The sequence below is a fragment of the Diadema antillarum genome, unplaced genomic scaffold, assembly GCF_040938485.1.
Source record: "Diadema antillarum isolate AM-2024a unplaced genomic scaffold, OU_Dant_1.0 seq00000798_RagTag, whole genome shotgun sequence".
NCBI lineage: Eukaryota > Metazoa > Echinodermata > Echinoidea > Diadematoida > Diadematidae > Diadema > Diadema antillarum.
Genome location: NW_027271682.1, coordinates 3,076,522 through 3,096,577, shown reverse-complemented (window position 1 = coordinate 3,096,577; position 20,056 = coordinate 3,076,522). Strand labels below are relative to the sequence as shown.

Genomic DNA, 20,056 nt, shown 5'->3' with positions numbered 1-20,056 from the left:
TTGAATCAAAAGCGCGGCCGAGCCCAGCAGTGTAAACGGACAAAATTGCGGGGCTCGGCCGCGCAATTAAGGCCGGGCTCGGCCGCGGCCGAGCCGCGGCCGAGCCCGGCCCCGCACTGTAAACGGGGTCTATATCTCCGTCAGTGAGGATGCTGGAGGCATGTTTGTGTTGGAGATATCTGTCCTTCCATCCATCCTAAATCTCATTATCACGTTCGTGACAGTTTTCGTGTTTGTCTATCCATCAAGGGGTGACTTTTCTAGTTAACCTCATCGACTTGGTGAAGTGATTTAAGGAGGGTCAATGAATATATACATACAAGTTGTGTAAGACCACTTTTACCAAATGAAGTGAGCTAATCAAGTGTGAATCATGAGGTCCAGTGTAAAAGTTAACAGGTTTTTAATTTGATATTGAAATTTCATGCAGCAAGCTATTTCATACAAGTCCACCCCAGTTATTTGTTTTTTCTCCAAATGGATGAGATTCCTTTTTTTTTTTTTCAAGGAATCCATCTCAAATGGAATATTTCCCTGTACCAGTTTTCTGTTAAATCTGCAGTGTGAATCTCAGTGTAAGCTTTGAACTTGTACTCTGACAGTTCCGCTATGTCTTGAATATGCTTTTCTGTCTACTTGGCTAAATACTGTAAAAGTGGTTTCTTTTGCCCACGGAAACTTTCACTGTTTCCATTGGTGTCGACTTTTTCGCGTGTGTTTAAATTCGCTATCGGCAAAATCTGTGAATTCACAGTCTGCAAAAACTGTTTTATTTTGCACATGAAAACCCGAACTATAATCCAGTCATTCTTTTATTTATTAAATAGAAATTAAAATTTAACGCAGGCTTACCTGAAATCAAGTCTCTCGAGTACTTTACAACATGCTTGTAAAGTTGTAGTGTTGACCATCAATACACTCAATGCACGGAATCTTCCTGTGTGTGCATGTGCGCTGTAGCGTTGTAACAAACAGCGAGTTCAAAACATTTCCTTGCGTGATTAATTTCGCGCCACTTTTCAAAACATTTTCACGTGATGTTAAATTCGTGGTTCAACCTAAAAGCGCGAAAATAAAACCACCACGAAAGAAACCACTTTTACACTATCGAGTTCAATGTTTTGTGGAAAAGTCAGAATATTTGTGAGGTAGGCTTCATAATTGCATTTATTCTTCTTCTGTAGATGCTATCATTGTTGTGGGATGTGCTGCCTGTACATAACTGCAGGTGATGCTTTACATCTGACATTTTTCCTCTTTTTTTCTGCAAGTACAGATTCATGAAATTGTAGCTAAAAAGGGCAGCAGTTTGTTAGTTCAGAAAATCATCCCATCTGACTGAATCCCCATATACTTGTTGGTCTTTATTGGCTCTTCTGGATGTCGTGAACATTAAAACCGCCCCCATTGTCTGCTCGTGTTGGCTTAGTAACAGTCAATCCCGCCTGACCTTTAAGCGTGAATAGATCCCGGAGGATAGTACGACCGTATCGTTGCGGGGCTGTGCCAACACAATTTTCAGGAGTAAATTGTGAAAAGGACGTGAAGTGGGATTTTTTTTTGTGTGTGTCTGTGTGTCTGTGTGTATCCATGAAAATGATAACAACGTGAGCTTAAAGTCTGTTGAATTGAGGATGCTTACCATGGATGAAGAGAAAATGTATCACCTGTAGAGCACTTTCATGTTGGCAGCATCCCCCACCCCTGTCCAGTCCTCAGAGTGTAGAACGTTGAGATAGCAGTCAAACATTATTTCGCCCACTTAACCCGTTGAGGACGGACTGATTTTGTTACAACACGCATTTCCTGTAGACACCTGCCCGAGTATACTGGGAACTCGTCATCAATGGGTTGATATCTTGCAGGGGATCAGGAAGTATTGATCGTTTGATCCATAACTATTAATATTGTATCTTGCATATATTAGATCTTCTGAGTATAATATTATGTGAATTTGGACTTATTAGGCTATTTTCATGAGTGTTTGTGTCCATGATCGAGAACTGTCATGATGGAATGAGAATAAGTATTATCCCTTTCAAAAATAATGGGAGGAAAGTTCTGGATTTCCTGTCTTGGCAACGATATACAGAGAATTTGTGGTGGATATAGGGGGGGGGGGAGCATATTTTTGTGAATCTTTTATTTCACGAATATCGGTCTGCTCACAAAAATTTGTCAAACTTAAAACACGGCAAAATATGCTGTGCAATGTAAAACAGTAGTCTTGGATTTGTGAATGAGGAGACCGGACACATTCAAGTACATATAATGTTAATTCAGATTTCAAAAGCTTTCCCGCCTTCTTAAAGGGGAAGGCTAGTAACTGATCAGTGGGAATCAGTGGAAATGCTGGGAGATGATTGTTCCAATCCTTATGGGATTCATTCAAGAGTTCATTGTATATCTATTGTTGTGTGAAAATCATTTGCTTCAGAATGGTCTCATATTCAAGTAATGTGCAGTTTAATGCTTCCAGGTTAGCGTCCCTGGTCAGTGACGGAGCATTAATCTGCACATTACTTGAATATGAGACTGTTCTGAAGCAAATCATTTTCACACAACAAAAGATATACAATGAACTCTTGAATGAATCCCATATGGATTGGAACAATCATCTCCCAGCATTTCCACTGATTCCCACTGATCAGTTACTAGCCTTCCCCTTTAATCTGCTGTGTATGCTGGTGGTTTGATTGACTGCTTTTGATATGAAAGATGATGTGAATAGACTGTGTGTCTAATATGGGGCAGGAGGTATTCATGCAGGCAGCTGACCTGAACATACGTGAAGGAATATTGTCAAGGTTGCATGGATTTTCCACTCTGAATGTTGCTGTGCATTTGCCCCGAGTGGGTGCGAGATTCCCCGTCATAATGGCATTCTGTGCATGACGTGAGATGCGCGGGAGCCAATTGGCTGTGAACCGGGGAAAAGTCGGGCCGAACTTAATTCACAAAGTGATCCCGTCGCCCCTGGCGGTGTTGTGATGGGATTAAGTGACTCCATCTCGATCCTGATGTCAATTTCTTAAAAGCATCACTGCACTGGCACATTGTTACCTGAGACCTGTGGAAGATGCTCACTGAATCTGGGAAGGCATTGTTTCAAGAGGGGGGGGGGGGGGGGGGGGGGGGGAGGGGGGCAGGAGAGCAGGGAGGGGCTAGAAATGGAAGAGTTCTTGTGTTGACCCAGATTCTTTGATTTTTAATCCTGTAATAGCCACTGTTTGATTTGTATCATTTTACTGGATATTTCCCCCACGTATACTCATGAGACATGCTATGAATTGACTGTCCTATTTAGTTTGATGACTGGGGCGGGGGGGGGGGGGGGGGGGGAGTGATCTCATTGATACAAATATGTATTAAAGTTTGAATGGAAAATATTCCATGAATTTGCTATGATGGTTCTTACTTGTAGGTCTTTTCTAGATGCCTCATGATACATTATTGTAAAAAGAGCTGCAATGTTCATTTTCTCTTGCAAAAATGACGGTAAGGATCATAGATTCACCAATTCTACAATCACAATACACATATTGGTATCGATTGCACATGAGTGGTTTGCAAGTGGTACTTGTTTACAAAGGGTTGCATCAAGTAGCATAATGTATGTGAGGGATTTCACATTCAGTATGAGTGAACTACATTGTAGAGTGTTAAAAAATCATGATTTGAAATGCAATTCCACTCTTGCTTTGTCATTTTGTGTGAATAGGCCGATTGTCAAAACTGTTAGTTTTAGTGCAACTCTTTATGTTTCGTGAAGCAATCTCTATACATTTAATGACAATTTTCACTTCTTTTATTAAAGTGCTTTCAGCACTTCTTTGGATGAAGTGCTGTATGAGTATATACCATTTTTATTATTATTATTATCATATTGTTATATTCTTATTATTATATTTTTATTATTATATTTTTGTAATTATTAATTATAGTCATTATCATTGTTATTATTATCATCTTTTTCAACTTTTCCTCGTATGCAGACCCACCCCCAAGGGAGACACTACTCCACTTTGCAGCGCGGTGCGGTCTTCAAGAGTTTGCCTTCTATCTGCTTGACCATCCCGGCTCTGACGTGGCCCTCAAGCTCCCAAACAAGGACGGGGACCTGGCCGTAGAGTTGGCGCGAGCATCTGGACTGGACAGTCTGGCTGACCGCATGCTAGAGTATGTTTGCCTTTCTCTTAGTGTGCTCAAACAATCGTATAATCATCTGGAGTTATCATATGCCAGTCTGTCCTAGATGTGGGGGCAAAATTGATCTGATTTCTTGATAGTTCCTCATATGTCTTCTTTTTGTGTGTTTTATGCTAGTTTGAACATTTGCATTGAAGTAACTCTATAGTGTCTGTATGATTAGAATTTCATCTTAACTATGAATTGCAGACACAATACTTTAAAAGATATTTAACACATTTTTTTTTCACACTCCAGCCTAAAGAGCAGGTATACAACATACAACATCTGTTCTTTAAGAAATGGCAATACTTCTCACAAATCCAGAGACATTTTATGGAATTTATATTTAGGGTGTAATTTCAAATCCCACACAAGTTGTTCAGCGGCAAATTCTCAGAATGCTAGATAGAACAATCGTAGGTGAATATTTAGATGTAGTTTTGACATCCCCTTGAATGTCAGATTTTCTGTCAAGCAAATTCTAGAATTGAATATGAGTTGTTTTGGCTGATTAGTGTCAGAGTGCTACCATTGAATATTTTAGTAACAGTTGGAGAAAGAAAAGAATTTAATAGGTAGGTTTCTTGGTATAATCTACTTTCTAACAATTTCTTGTCAAAATGTCAGATGATAACACATCACTTAGCTCAACTGCTATGATGTGGCAAGTATCAGTAATAGCTTGGTTGACAATCCCCCTTTTTTTCTCTCTCTCTCGTGGAAAGCCTTCCAAAGAAGAATGCGAAGATTTCAAATGCAGTCAGATCGAACATTAAGATAAAAGTGGCAATAAGCCCCGTTTTGTTTTTCACATACATTTAGCATGACTGGATGTCTGCAGAAAGAAGTGATTGAAGGAAACACAGCAGCAGAGCTTGCCCCACACACAGCGACACATTCATCACACTACTCATGACCAAAATTTCCCCTTTAACTTGCAGCAAAATAAAACAAAATAATGTCACACACACACACACACACACACACACACACACACACACACAAAAATGAATAGAAAACTGTTAGTGAGTACACTGTACTTTAGAAATATAAAGGACCACCATACAGCAATTGCAAAAGGGCGTATAAATCATGATTGTATGCAGGGAAAGCTAGATTTCTCCTCAAAATGGCTCTTTCGTGGTGCACAGCAAACTTTGTGCACAAGCAGGTAAACAGCTACAATGTACCATGATCGATTCGCTAAATCACACAAATGAAGCAGTCTCTCATTTGCAGTAAATCTGAGAAGCTTTGAGCTGTTAGTATGAATATTCCTAAGTCCCTCAGAAGGTTCATCATGCTCTTCAGTAGTGAAATAACCAAAAAGGGGGCTTAAAAAATGTGTTTTCTTTTGAATGATATAATATGTATTGTGTGTCTGGGGGGTCTCAGCAATGAGCTGTGTGACTGGCTAGATTATATCTACAGCTCATGCAACAAGTCCATGGTCATCGTAGATACTAGTTTCCATGTAAAAAAAAAAGAAGAAGAAAGAAATGCATCTGGTATGGGTTAACATCCACATACAGTATATTTTCTGAGAACCAATTCATGTGTATTCTCTGCTCTTGAATATCATGACTACTGTATACATCATACAGTATATATTAAAAGCATACTGTCTGTAATATTTTGTAAACTGGAACTCGTAAGACAATTTCATTCATGATTGAATCTTGATCGAAAAAAAAAAATGAAGAGAGGGAATAAGAAATAATTGTTGTCCCTTCTCAGATGAAAATTTAGTAATTTCCTACAGAGCATTTGTGTTATGGGTGACAATATTTTTGCAGTTGATTAGTGTCAACTTTTGAAATTCACACACAAAAAAAGAAAAACACCACGATACACCAAAATATGCCATATATACAGTATATAAAAGTAGACATCTTTTGATGTATAGCTATGAAGGTGTATAGGTGAGAATAATTCTTTGCAATCAAAATCTCGACTGTCCAATCTGTATACCACAGATATTCTAGGTTAAAAAAGAATACCACCATACCACTCCTGTACACCCATATCAATGCCACTGCTCAATAGAAATGTATGCATGGTATTTAGTAAGTATTATACAATGTACAAAACTGTACATATGTGTTATAGTATACAGATATACTTGGCCTTGAGAGTTTCTTGTTAAAACTATGGGCAGAGGTGACTCCAAACTAGTACTATTCACTGAGGGGCGCAGCCCCGAAGTGAATAGTACTAGTTTGGAGTCACCGAGGCCCATAGTTTTAACAAGAAACTCGAAACCAGGCAAAGTATATTTGTTTTATATTTTGGATCAAAAATTTGAATAAAAAGTGAAAATCATTATATAGGCTTAGCCGCACTGCAATGGCAGCGCAGCGCCTACAATACGCAACGGTGCAAGAGATCGGAAATTGAAAAACGTAGTAGCCGTGGCACCGCCAGAGTTGCCCGTCGCATGTATCCAAGCGCTCGTATGGCCGCTGCAAACTTGAACACTAGAATTCGGGGACCGGACGCGGACGGGTACACTTGATTGTAAAGAAGGGTGATTGTGACATCATTTTGCAAATAGTATACTATTTGCAAAATGTCGTCATAAAAGTGACGTCATTTTGCAAATAGTACTTCATGGAGTGTCAAACACACCAACACTCTAAAATAGTTCAAAATACCTATAATCACGTGAAGCTCTTTTAACCAATCAATGGAAGACAAATTTTTGATCCAAAATATAATAGATTATAATCTGGTTTGCTAGTTACACTATTTTTAAGAAGAGGATGGAGGATTTAGAACAAAATAGAGAATTTCTCGAAACATTTTTCAGAATTGAATTGAAGTAGGGTATTAAACAGCCAGTGGCAAAGTTTTAAATTTGATCATTTTTTGTTGTGCTCCAGTCTGTATCAGGTAGCAAAGGCCTCAATACCTCCCTTCTTCCTATCTTGGTAATCAGGGCAGTTTGAATAACATTTATAGATAAGTACATATTCAGTTGTGCGAAGTGTCTCTGCAATATGTTGTGTTTGTGTGTGTGGGTTTGTGTGGGTGTGTGTGTGTTCGTTCATGAGTTTATTGAAAAGATTGATCACTCTAATGATGGAAATGACATGAAGACCTTTGAAATATGATGTTTTGTCATTCCAGTGGAAAGATTGGCATTCGAAATTTAATCAGCTTGGAAATTCTCAGAGTAAAGCTGTTCATTGCAAATTTTGCAGACCATTGCGCATTGCCTTTAAAGACAAGTTCACCTTCATAGACATGTGGGTTGAGTGAATGCAGCAATATTAGTAGAACACATCAGTAAGAGTTTGAGGAAAATCGAACAATCTATTCTAAAGTTATGAATTTTTGAAGTTTCTGCTCAGTCACGGCTTGATGAGAAGACTACTGTAGCTTGTGATGTCACACGTCTACAATGATATAAATTCTAAAGAATAAAGAAAATTCAACATATTTTCACTTTTCTCGCATACCAAAAGAACACTTGACTTCTTTCTTTCAGAAGACAGGGGGAATAATGCTACCCTTAACATAAGACAGTAACAAGTCAAAAAAATATGCACTTTATTCAAAAAGTAAAGTTTTGTGAAATTCTCTATTTATTTCCCTTATATTATTGTACGCATGTGACATCATATAGGCCTACTTAATAGTCTTCTCATCCAGCAGTGACTGCCCCTACCTTTCACTGATGTGTTCTACTATTATTGCTGCATTCACTCAATCCACATGTATATGAAGGTGGACTTGTCCTTTAAACAATAGATATCACATATTGTTTTAGAATTCTCTCTTAGTGTGTTGACCAAAAAAAAAAAAGAAAAAGAAAAAGAAAAAAGAAAGACCAGAAAAAAAATGCATTTGGGGATATATAGACTGCTTTAGGGATGGATAAAATACCCCTGTCCTACTTATCCAATCCCACCCTCTTTTTTTTTTTTTCTGATTGTCATCAACTGGCATCCATTCGTTAATTGGCTCGGTCCAATATTGGCCCTCTCTCAGTTTGGGCAAGACGTTGTGCGTGATATGTAATCCGATGCTTTTAGGGAATGCACAGATGAGAGCAAAAATGGGTCAGCTCTATCAACCTGTTTGCGTCGTGTTTTGAAACTTTTTTTTTTTGTTTTGCGCAGGAGATTCTCCATAAATGAGGCTGAGACAGTAAATGATACCCCCTTAGCCTTACGAATAATCACTCCCTTGCAGAATATCGACCCGATGTAAACTGAAATTTGACATATCAATTGTACATCAACAGCTCTTCCTGTCTAGACTAGGAGAACTGCCAATTTCGTGTGTCTGAAAGTTTTGGACATGATAATCAAAACGTTTCTTGCTTGCTCGTCGTCAAAAAAAAGAAAAGAAAAGAAAAAAGGTTCCTGGCTGTACGTGACATATATCAACGTGTCTCAATAATATTCAAATATTGACAGTTTACATGTTTGCTAAGAGTATCAGCATACACCCAAACTGTGTCTTAAGTAGCTATCAATAATTTGCTTAAAATTAAAATCATATGAAATATCCGGATGCATGTGTACAAACGTGCAAAGCAGAGATCAGTCAAAACATACAAGTCTCTCATGGTTTAGCTGCGAAACAAAGCTCACCCAGGACTGACGTCATACTGAGCTGTGGCACCGAGGAGGAAACCCAACGTGCCAGGGGCAATCGTACCTGCCATTGTTTGAGGAATGCCAAGAATGCTAAAGATGTGGAGAATGCCAAATCTACCACTGAGTCTTGACAGCTTGGCAATTTGCCCGCCCACCACCCCCCCCCCATTGTGTTGGATGTCATAGTGTGTGTGTGTGTGTGTGTGTGTGTGTGTGTGTGTGTGTGTGTATTTAGGGGGCTGCAGATGGTCCTGTTTACTTCTGAGGCAAGAAACTTGCGAGAGTATGGGGACTTTGCAAGGAATGCATGCGCACATTCTCTTTCCAAACATCCTACATGTATCTAAACCTGCATCCAGATCAATAGCAATTATTGATTTTCCCCAAAAGACATCATTTTTTTAGACGTATATTGCAGTCGATGACTTATACCTCTTTTAAAAGAGACATACACGGTGTATGGAGATTCAGATAGATTAAAAAAAAAAAGAGATACTTATCACAAAATTATCTTTCCGTTTAACAGTATTGACCATTTCTGTACTTGATGTTTATTTCTTCTTAAAGAAAAACAATATCCGTACATGATGGAGATGGAAATTGAAACAAGGGCTGCATTGTATCAATTAAAGATGATGAAAGTTATTTAAATGGCAGGGACTTAGATTACTGCACACAAATTACCATCTGAAAAAAACAAACAAAACTGACATAATGGCAAAGAGCTTTGTAATACTTACTGCACAGGAAGTTTGCTATGGACTATGATTAAATTTATACTGCATAGCATTACCTGGGATACCCTTAATAAAGTGTTTCTCTGAAGCATAAATTTTCCTTGTCATAACTGTCCCTCCCCCCCCCCCCCCACTTAATATCCGTACAAGGTTATTTGATCACAATTTAAATGTAGTTTTGCTAGGCGCGTGGCACTTCTTTCCCGGCGGCAGTCAAGTGGTCGATGACACAAGGAGCCGATGTTTGATGTGCGCAGGATAAGACGGCACACTAGACACAGAGCCACACTAACAGGGCCCTAGGGCTGTGTGCTGATTAAGTTACCACAATTTGCCTGCGTTGGATGCCGGTGCTGTTTTGTCAGGTGGTATAGATCTACTCTTATGTGGTCCTAATTCAAATTTTAATCAATGCCGCGTGCCCCCCTTCGTAAACGGGTCTTTTGGCGTTATGGTCGCTGGTAATAGGTGATTCCTATCAGGGTAATGTGCGACAGTTAGTGCCGAAATTGCGCGGGGGAAGCCAGGAAAAGGTTCGGCTGCAATCGTGGTAATTTGCGTCTGCGTTGCTCAAGTGTTCATTGCATCACGACAAACAAATTGAGTAATTACCACCAATTTAGAGCCAATACGCTCTGCGTTGTGCATTTTGTAAAAATCAGACGCTGTTGTGGAATCCCAACGACTTGCCAACTTTTCACGCATCTGTAATGTGAATATCATATGACAAGGCTTGCATTGTCTGCTCATTGTTTCTCCGTGCTATTGACTTTGCATTAAGGATTTGGACGCATTTACATTGTTTGGCATTTACTGATACAGCTAGGTATTACATAATTTACTGTCTTTGCTGGCATTGCCATGGCAAAGCCTACACTGAGCATCATGATAGGGAGCTTCTCGACATACTGTATATCGCCTCAAAACATACTATCAATCAAAGGAACGAACAAACAAACAAAGGAACAAATAGATAAACAATTCAAGAAATGCAAAATAAAACTTCATAATTATTTAAAAAATGAACAGGAAAGGGAGGGTACATTGTATTTTGTAATTCTTTTAATATTATAAAGTACATGTAAAATTTGAATGTTTAATCTTCCAAGGGCTTTGAGGATGAATTTCCCCTAAAGTTGGGATCCCAGAAATGACACATGATATTAAAATGCGGCCTGCCAATCAATCTGTTTGTTACAAGGGCTTTCCTTCCCACAGATATTACAGTTAATGATGCACATATGTGACTCTGCACCTCAAAACAAACAACAAGTCGCCAGACATGAATTTTTACTTAAGACCATATTCTGAAAGAGCAGACTTTAAGCTTTAAAATGATGTATAACTCAAATCAAAAGGACTCTCCTAACCTATCTAAATATTGGAAAGAAAGCAGAAACTCAGGAAAAGTGTGAACTGAGAACAGAGGCTCTGAAGTACAGTGTCTATTCATGCGCTTAATCTTTACCAAACCGTGCTGGCTGTGCGATGAATGGGACAAAAAACAGGAAGTAAACCACCAGAGTAACAACAATGAAGAGATTATCAGATTAAAGTGAAATTAAGCATGCCTCATTAACACATTCTGTCCATAATTGATGTCAACTTTCAAAGCAGTAGCACTATCCTTTCAAAAGTAATTAGAGTTGAAAGTGAAGAGTGTGGACAAGGTTTTTTTAGAAATGAAAAAGGGATTCTAAAGACACACCTAATCACACTATTCTACCAAAAATGTTGGAGATAAACTGCTAAAAAAAACACACTTTCCTGCCCGTTTTATGATACCAAATTTTAGCATGTAAAGGAAGACCCGCTCTTTCAGAAAATATGAAAAAGTCAAGTTCGGCTAGGTTGACCCATTTCACTTATTTTCAGTCCTCACGCAAAATCAGTGTGTGCGACTTTATGTTCGTTTTGAGGTGCACAGTCACATATGTGTATGTAGCGGCTAGTTTGCTGAATCATCAGTGGGGGAATGTCGGATGCTACTCTGTTTTGCCCAAAAAATTAAGAATCCAGAAATTATATGGGTTTATCCAAAAGAGCTGGTTTGAAGTTGTAATCGTTGTGATGTTTTCAGGGGAATAGACAGATTTACTATGACAACATATTCAATATTGAAACATACGTCTTGTTACAAAAGATTTTTCCTGACAGCCAAAAAAACCAACAAAAAAAAAACCCCCAAACATGCTGAAGTCTTGTCTGAGACAGCCAAACTGGATTCCAAGTAGTTGCTCTGCCTTGAGTGTGTGGAGGCTGATGGGACAGCATCAACATGTTACATGAAGCTTTCTTTGGAGAGGTTGACTTTAGCTTAGCTTTGAAGTTTGTTTTGTATAGTTGAGTGTCATTTTGTGATGTCCCAGTCAGGTTGTTTTATATTTTGATTTTCCACACCTGAATTCCTTTTCATTTTCATAATCAATGCAGCAATTACTATGCCGTTTTGTGAGGTCATTATACTGCAGAATCTAATGCATCTATTCAAATAAAAAAATAAATAAATAAAAAATTTATGTATATGATCCAAGAATGCCTTGAGTTGATAGAACCAAACAGTGCATGTGCAAATTTGGCTCATTTCCATCATGCCAATGCCTTTGAATTCCAGGTATTGAGTCTGGGCAGAAAAAAGAAGAAGAAGTGCCTGTACTTGTCAGAGCCACAAATGAGTTGATGGTGATTAACGAAGCAGGAGATTATTCTGTGGTCATTATCTGATCAGGTTTCAGCAATATAGTCAATTAAAGTTAGATAAAGTTCACGCTTGTCAGACAACTGTCCCTGGAATGTGATCTTGTGTTCTCTGGCATTGGCACTTTACGGGAGAAGCGTGCTTTACGAACTGGCTAGTGGTACATGGTGATAGTAATTCTCGCAATCATGTATACTCTGTTTATGTACTGTATCACCTATCATTTGTAAAACCACAAGATACTGAGTAGCTGATAAAAAAGCAGCTAGGCAGCCTGCAGATTGCTTGTTTTATTTCATGTACACATGTAGTTTAATAGAAAAAAAATACGAAAGAGAAAGGTTTTCAGTAAGCAGATGTGATAATCGAGGAATATAACCAACAATTGCACTTTCATCAATCATGTATGTCATATCTTTGTTTATGCTGAATGTACTCATTGTCAGTTCTGTTACGTCCACTCTTTGGCAACACCGCTCCAGAGAAAAAGGTCAAAGAAAGAAGGAAAAAAAAAAACATGTGGAAAAGAGACAGACATGATGGCACTCTTTCATGACTGGTTGCAGAAATAAGATTACATAAAGCCTCTGATGTTTCAGAATTGTGAGGTCGTAAGATGGAGCAAGGGTGGTGTTCAAACAAAATGACATGAAGACTGTTGAGTTGCTATGACAACCCATCAGTATTAATTTATATTTTGTGAGGGACAGCTATGATGCGGCCTGTCGATGGTTAATGTAACTGAGAGCATTCTTCTCTTGTTATCACTCTTCCTGTGTGAAAGGGAGAAGTGTACATCATTTTCACAAGCCTTCCCAAAGCTATGCCAAGCTTTGAAGGTGATGCATGAATGTGTCAACATTAAGTCAAGATCGATTTCATTTCACCTGAATGTGTTATCCTTGAATATTGTTTCATATTCTTTGCCTAATTTTAAGGCTGCATTTATAATCTTTCCCATGTTTGAAACACATTTCAATACCTATTATCAAAAATGCGTTTGCAAACGCCTTTGGAATCGCGTTTCTCGAGTTGTTGTGTTTATCAACTCCATCGTGAGTGGATTGGGAGGCCTTGTCACTGCATAGCTCCATTGCACAGTTTGACCAGAGGAGGGGAGATGTGTAGTTGGCTGTGGTTGGGGCAGGCAGGTCTGAGCTATAAACATGTTTCAAAACGACTGCATTTATCACCTCTACCGAAACGCATTTCTGGGTCAAACGCGTTTGCGATCGACCGTTTTTCGGGCGTTTCATCCCTTGAAGCAGTGAGTACAAAAAAAGGAAGAAAAAAAAACCCACACTTTTCTATTTAAATCCTGTAATTTGTATGACAAAGCGATAAATTCTATTTGAGGTATCATCCAGCCATTTCTGAGCGACAAGATACACAAATGATGTAAGTGCTCTGTTTCTGCACGGCTGCTCACTTCTCCTTTTTCTCTCTCTGTCTGTCTCTTCCGTCTTGCAGGCAGTCCCTGTGCGAGGACGCGGTGCACAAGAACCGGCGGCTGGAACATGTCCAAGGAAAGGCCTGCGTGATTAAGAGACACAATGCCTTGGGCACAGCCACAATCACAACTAATCTTGATGAGAGTAGCAAAACAATAGGTGAGTCGCAGCGGCAGTGTTCCGCCAAAAGTAATGATGTTTATCTCACCATCTCCTCGTCTCCTCTCTTACTCTCTCTCTCTCTTAATCTCCCATCTCTGTTTTGTGACTTTTTTGCTCTATCATTTGGTACCATCTCTTGTTGGTTTTTTCCTCCTCCGTCCTTCTGTCGTTATCTCTGTCGCGCCGTATTTCTCTCCATCATCCGGAATAAATTCTTGAGCCGTCACTTCTGCGGAAGATGAGTGGGGTCGGAAGATGCGGTCGTAATGCATTCCTTGGGATGATAGCTCAAGGTGTCTTGTTTCTAGCCACTCCATGGATACTGAATTTACCAAAAAAGGAGAAAAAAAAAACTGAAAAAGAAAAGCATTCCCCTCAACCCAAAATGACGAGCAGAGTCTCTTCCTACCTTTCTCTGGCTACAAGTGGAATCTTATGCAAAACTATCCGAGATCTCGGGGGGGGGGGGGGGGGGGGGGGAATTGCATGTTTCAGTTGTTCACAGTAAAGAAGTATAGACTTAATCAGTGGCAAGGGAAGGCTTGGGTAAAAAAGAGCATATCATTAGTGAGCTAAATATTGGCTGAAGCTGTAAGTGTGTCATTTATATGTTGGTCTTCATTTTCCTACGGCTGAATTCTTTAAAAAAAAGAAGAGAATACTAGAGGTAATGTGGGATATGTTAGGTTTGTTTTTATAAACATGGGATGTGTCAAATGGAGAGGAGGCAAAAATCAATGTAAGGGTTTTGTGGTATAGTAACTAAAATATCTAAATCTATTCTCATGCATCTTTGTACAAGGTGTTCGGTAGCCCGTCTATGTTCCTATTGACCCAGCTATGAAATGAGATCCTGGTTAAGAACTTGGGCGATGGATGTGATGGCGCCCTCTAGGAGAGCACAGTGGAAAAATTGACGAGGCTACCCTGGATACAAACAACTCCATCATTATCATCATATCAGATATTGTACTGTAAAACAAGGAATGTTCACACGCATTTAATTTCGCTAATTTCTCGAGAGCCAAGATTCGCGAAATTAAAATGCTTGTGAAAGTTCTTGTCTACACTATACGCATTGAATGTCAGAGGCAACTAGCGAAAACTTCATGCCGCAAAAAAAGGCCGTCGGCTCCAATTCGCGAAAATTTCATGCCGCGAAAATATTGTGTTTTACAGTATTACATTGATACAATGTCTGCTGAGTATCCCTTGTAAGCGAAGTTTTTTTTTTTCCCTTGCTCTTTCCGTTGTCGCATCTCAGAGGACGACATCCACATGCTGCGAGACGTCGTGAGCTACATGGAGGCGGACGAGGAGGACACGGCCGGAGTGGCGTCCCCGGTCAAGATTGGCAAACACGCCCGATTCAGTGATGTGTCTCCAGGTAGGAACAAGAGCGCATTTTCCTTCCTTCCGCCTCCCATACGTGAGCAGACCCCTTTAATAATTGGCGGCAGTCCCTTCCCTTAGGCACAATGCGACACGCTCTGATGCATAAATACATCCTAAATATCAACCAGTGACTGGTAGGGTATTGGACTACTTGGCCATGCTGTTTTACACTGGCTGGAATCAACAAATTCACTTTTGAAGAATAAATGTTTTTTCAATGACATTTGTAATGTAAAATAGTAGAATGGGTTGAAGTCATATTCAGGTCAATGTGTGCAATTTCATCACTAGAGGGAGCTACACAACCTTCAATCAGCAACAGCTATTGAATCGGCAGTGTCAACTGTGGTTAATGGACTTCTTCACTCTAATACGGAAGAAAAACCAAACCCACATATGTATATCAATACTGCATCCAGTAGCAAATCTTTCAGATGTCCCATAGTTCCCTTCCGTTAGTCTTTGACGAAAAGAATTAACAAATTTATAAGCGAAAAGATAGAAAAGGGAAAAGCAGGTACTTTTAAAAGATCAAGAGGTCAGACTGATGGGAGTGGAGGCAGATGGTGACCTTGACATGTCGAGAAGAGCGTAGCAAAGCGGGGTAATTAAGTCGCCCATCACCGGAAGAGGAGAGCTGCCAAATCCCCAGCTCTGTGTAGGGATTTTGGATGTGTGTGATGGGCAAGATTTTCGTGCGATGTCGGGGGATGATAGTGGGAATAGACGCTACTAATGGGAGTGTCAGTGAGGCACTTTGTGAGGTGCTATACTTTGTGTGTTTTGAGAGTATTTCGTGCCAGGAGATAACAAGTATTTGACTGGATGACACAAAATAGTCGAATGAATCTATCCAAGAACATGTTTATATTTCACTGCCAGACTTGGAGATAATGTCTGCGAAAATGCAAACTTGAGTTTTGGTATGTTCAAATTTTGTTGTTGTTGAGTGCATTCTATTTTTTTTTTTCATTCCATTTTTGTTATCTTGTTTTGCGGTATGATTTGAAAGTGTAATCTATATCAAAAGCACCGTTGATGGAATGTTTTGTCAAGCAGATTCATTTTATATTAATTAGCAAGGGTAATCATTAATTAAAGAAAAAAGAAATTCAAAGAGAGCTGGTTCCCTAATCTATTAATTTTTTACGTTCATCTGTAATTGAATTGGAATGTAAGTCCATGAGAAGTTTGATTCTTTTAATAAAATTTCATCAAATGATTTTTAGTAATGCAGTCATTCTTGCCATGTGTACATTCCTATTGCAGATCATGATAATGTGCTTTAACAAAATAATTCAGCTTCAAATTCTGTAGGACAAACAAAATCCTAATGGGGCTATTTTAAATGTTATGATTGTGAGATGGCATGTTCCTTTACATGATGTCAGAACTGGAAAGGGCACTTCCACGTCAAAAGCATTGGGGTCTTGATAGCTTTTTGCTGATGCCAATGTTTGCTGTGTTATTTTGAACCCGACCGATGGCCATCACAGATCAAGGTCTGAGCGACAGCTCCAGCTCGGAGGATGAGAACGAGGAGGAGGAGGAGGACTTCGTTCGTTGCCGGGAATACAGAGGAACATTGGAGCCAGTCCTAGGTGAGAAGGAGTTGATGGAGTGGAAGATATGTGGAGAAGATTAGAAGAGAGATTGGATATAGACAGATAGCTAGCTAGATAGATAGATACAAAGACAGGTAGATAGACGCATAGATACATTAGATACAATGGTACAAATAGGTAGATAGATGCATAGATGTTAGATAGATGGATAGATAGATAGATGGATAGATAGAAAGATAGATAGATAGATAGTTAGGTAGATACAGTAGATACTGTAGAAAGGTAGACATTGAAATATGTGTAGATAGGTAGAGAAAATGAGGAGAAGTTAGGGAGACAGATTATGATTATGGAAGAGTAGGGCTTGGTTGATACCCTGAAATAGAAAGGGGTACATGGAAGAAATATTGGAGATAATGATAATCCTTTTGTTTTGTTTTGTTTTGTTTTGTGTTTTGTGTTTTTTGTTTGTTTTTGTTTTTTGGTCACTCCAATACTTTTCTGATGGCAGGTTGGACCTTTCTTGGCCCAGAGGTTTAGTCAAATCAAATCTTGCTCAGTTCTGTGTCTGCCATAGTGTTCTGCACAATTTGATCGCTTTAATTAAAGATCTACGATAAAAAGTTAATGATAGTAATAGTACACTAGTGCTCATTCTACCGAGAAAAGATGCTTGTGATGCCGTGTAAAATGAACAGGATATGATTAGTGCCATCAAAGTATTAAAAAAAACCCATGATGACATAAATAAACCACAAATTATGTAGATCATTTGTTGATACTTCAACATTTTTGAGAAGGCAGAGCTTGGCGTGACCTTTTTAAGAGTCCGAAGAACAAGCCTTGCACGTGTCGAGTGCACGTGACTGGTTCCAGTATGCACCCAGCATGCACCCTTTGTAGTGCAGACCCATGTGTACTGGTAGCCATGTGTTTGATCGACCGGCCGTGGATCCTTCGAAGCAGCTGTTGTAGGGAAAGTTGTTGGCGGTTTGTCATCTGGTGGAAGATTCAAGCCCTTGTGTCTGGATAATCAGGAAGCAGTTTAAACATAATTAGAAATACATTTTAAATATGTGCGATTGAAAATGACACATGTTTTGCAGTCTCAAAGATGTTGCTACACAGCGGTGGTACAGTTCTAGAGAGAAGGGAAAAAGATGCAAAAATAAGACATGGAGACACAGACTTGTAAGAGAAAGAAAGATGAGGATATTCAAGATGATTTTCATTTCTGCTTATAAAGCCAGAGAAATATTAGACTTAAGATGATATGTGCTGTGTATTTTACTTAGGTGATCAATATTTCAACTCTGGCAAAAGTCCATTAAAACAAGTTGGAAGCAGCCAGTACTTTGCTTAGACAAGGCTGGTGGGATATTGTCCATGGGCATTTTGTGCACCAGATAATTTTCTCACGTCAATGTGTGATGGAGCTGTTGCATAGTGCATGTGTGGATGAATTGAGTATGGCCATCTAAATGTGTATGTACTCTCTTTATGTTTATGTGTAGCAAGCAACCAAAGTCTTTGAATCAGTATCATTCCATCCATATTTGTGTGTTTGGTGAACCAGATTGTCATAGGGAAATATCAGTGCTTCAGTGGAGAATGGCCTGAGAGTTGTTTGAAAAAAAAAACAAAAAAACATCTGTATATTTTCTGTAAACCACATGCACTGTGTTGCTCCCATTACAGGACTTGTTTTAGTGATGGTGATGGTTGTAGTGGTGATGGTTGTGCTGGAAATGTAATGATAGTAGTAACATTAACAATGGTAATACAAAAGTATGATAATCACATTTAGTGTAAATGATAGTTCTTTACAATGATCTTAAAAATGAGTATGGAGATACTTTCAGGAAAGAGCACACTTTGATTCTCCTTCATGCAATGATTCTGCACTTGGTAATGTTTGTCATCTCACGTTTTCATTCATCAAAATTTTAATACAATCTAGTTAAAAAGAATATAAAAGTATGTATATGTACATGTATATGTACATGTATATGTCTATTTATCTCTCTCTATACATATATTGTTTTGTTTTTTGTTTTGTTCTGTTTTGTGTGTTTGGTTTTTTTTTGCCAGTGACTGTACTACAAGAATGCAGGCACTTCAGAAATAAACATAATTGATTCACATATGTTACGTTACGTGCCAAATAGATTTGTAGAATAAATAGATTGCTAACTGTTCGAGAAAGTAACAACAAAGGAGCAATCTTATTTGCTAAATGTGACATAGTGTTCTGACATTAGTGAGAATCGTTTGATAATTGAGGGGCACTTTCACGTATACCAGCCATATATCAGAGATGATAACGGAGCAGTGTGAATTATGGCAGGTTTGATGAGGAAAAGATTTTGAGTAATCAGTTCTGGGCCGTGCGCTGTGGCTGATTGATAAATGCTTTTATGCAGAGATCCTGGGATCACCAGCCAGGGGGTAGAATATGGAAGACATTCTCTTTCTTACTCATTCTCTCTCTCTCTTTTTTTGGTGACTGGGATGTGGAATCATACTGTAATATCTTGTCGTTGACTTGGTACGAGCTTCTTCAGTGTAAATTCCAGGAATCTTGTGAAAAGTGAAAGCTGACTGGATTTTTTTAAGGCAGAAATGTCAGTTTGTATGAAGAAGGCACTTTTTAAGATAGAATAGTCTATATTTCTATGTGTTTGTATGTGTGTGTGTCTTTTCCCATTTTGTTTGTATTGATATTGTACTCATCAAGTCTAGGGTAAACAAGTCTTCAGTCTGTTACTTGCTCGAGTTCGTAGAATTCTCCATTTTGTTCAGTCTTGTATTCGATTACAGATTTTTACAAATTCTGGGGAAGTTCAGTTGTTTCAAAAATATGCACGAAAGTGACAAGTCATGCAGAGACATGCACTGAACACTCTACTAAGTTTTAGTTATAAAATATATATCACAATATGCATCTGAATTTATCAAATTGTTAGAATTTGAACAATGTCGAGGTGGTACAGGTATTTGTATTTATGACAGTATGCATCCAAATTTCTGAAAATCTTAAAACTTAAACAATATCAAGGTGATACAGATGTTTGTTGAGAAGGAAATGTGCATTTAGCGGAAAGATGGTGATACAGAAGATTGTATATTACCATTGAAGCATGTTTTTGTGTGTGCACATCAAGAAAGATCTTTTTACTTTGTTCATATCATATACACTATATTTTCCCACATTTCTTCTAGCCTTTTTGTATTCTGTTTCAAGTATTCT

At 38.7% G+C, this 20,056-nt stretch overlaps 1 protein-coding gene across 1 annotated transcript in view; it reads left to right on the top strand.

The window, feature by feature from the left end:
* LOC139739399 (uncharacterized) overlaps window positions 1-20,056 on the top strand; it is a 257,483-nt gene that overhangs the window by 75,772 nt on the left and 161,655 nt on the right. Inside the window, exons 7-10 of the mRNA XM_071650020.1 lie at window positions 3,996-4,179; window positions 13,704-13,843; window positions 15,111-15,233; window positions 16,738-16,842. Of these exons, the coding sequence (XP_071506121.1) occupies window positions 3,996-4,179; window positions 13,704-13,843; window positions 15,111-15,233; window positions 16,738-16,842 (552 nt within the window). The remainder of the gene's footprint in view (window positions 1-3,995; window positions 4,180-13,703; window positions 13,844-15,110; window positions 15,234-16,737; window positions 16,843-20,056) is intronic.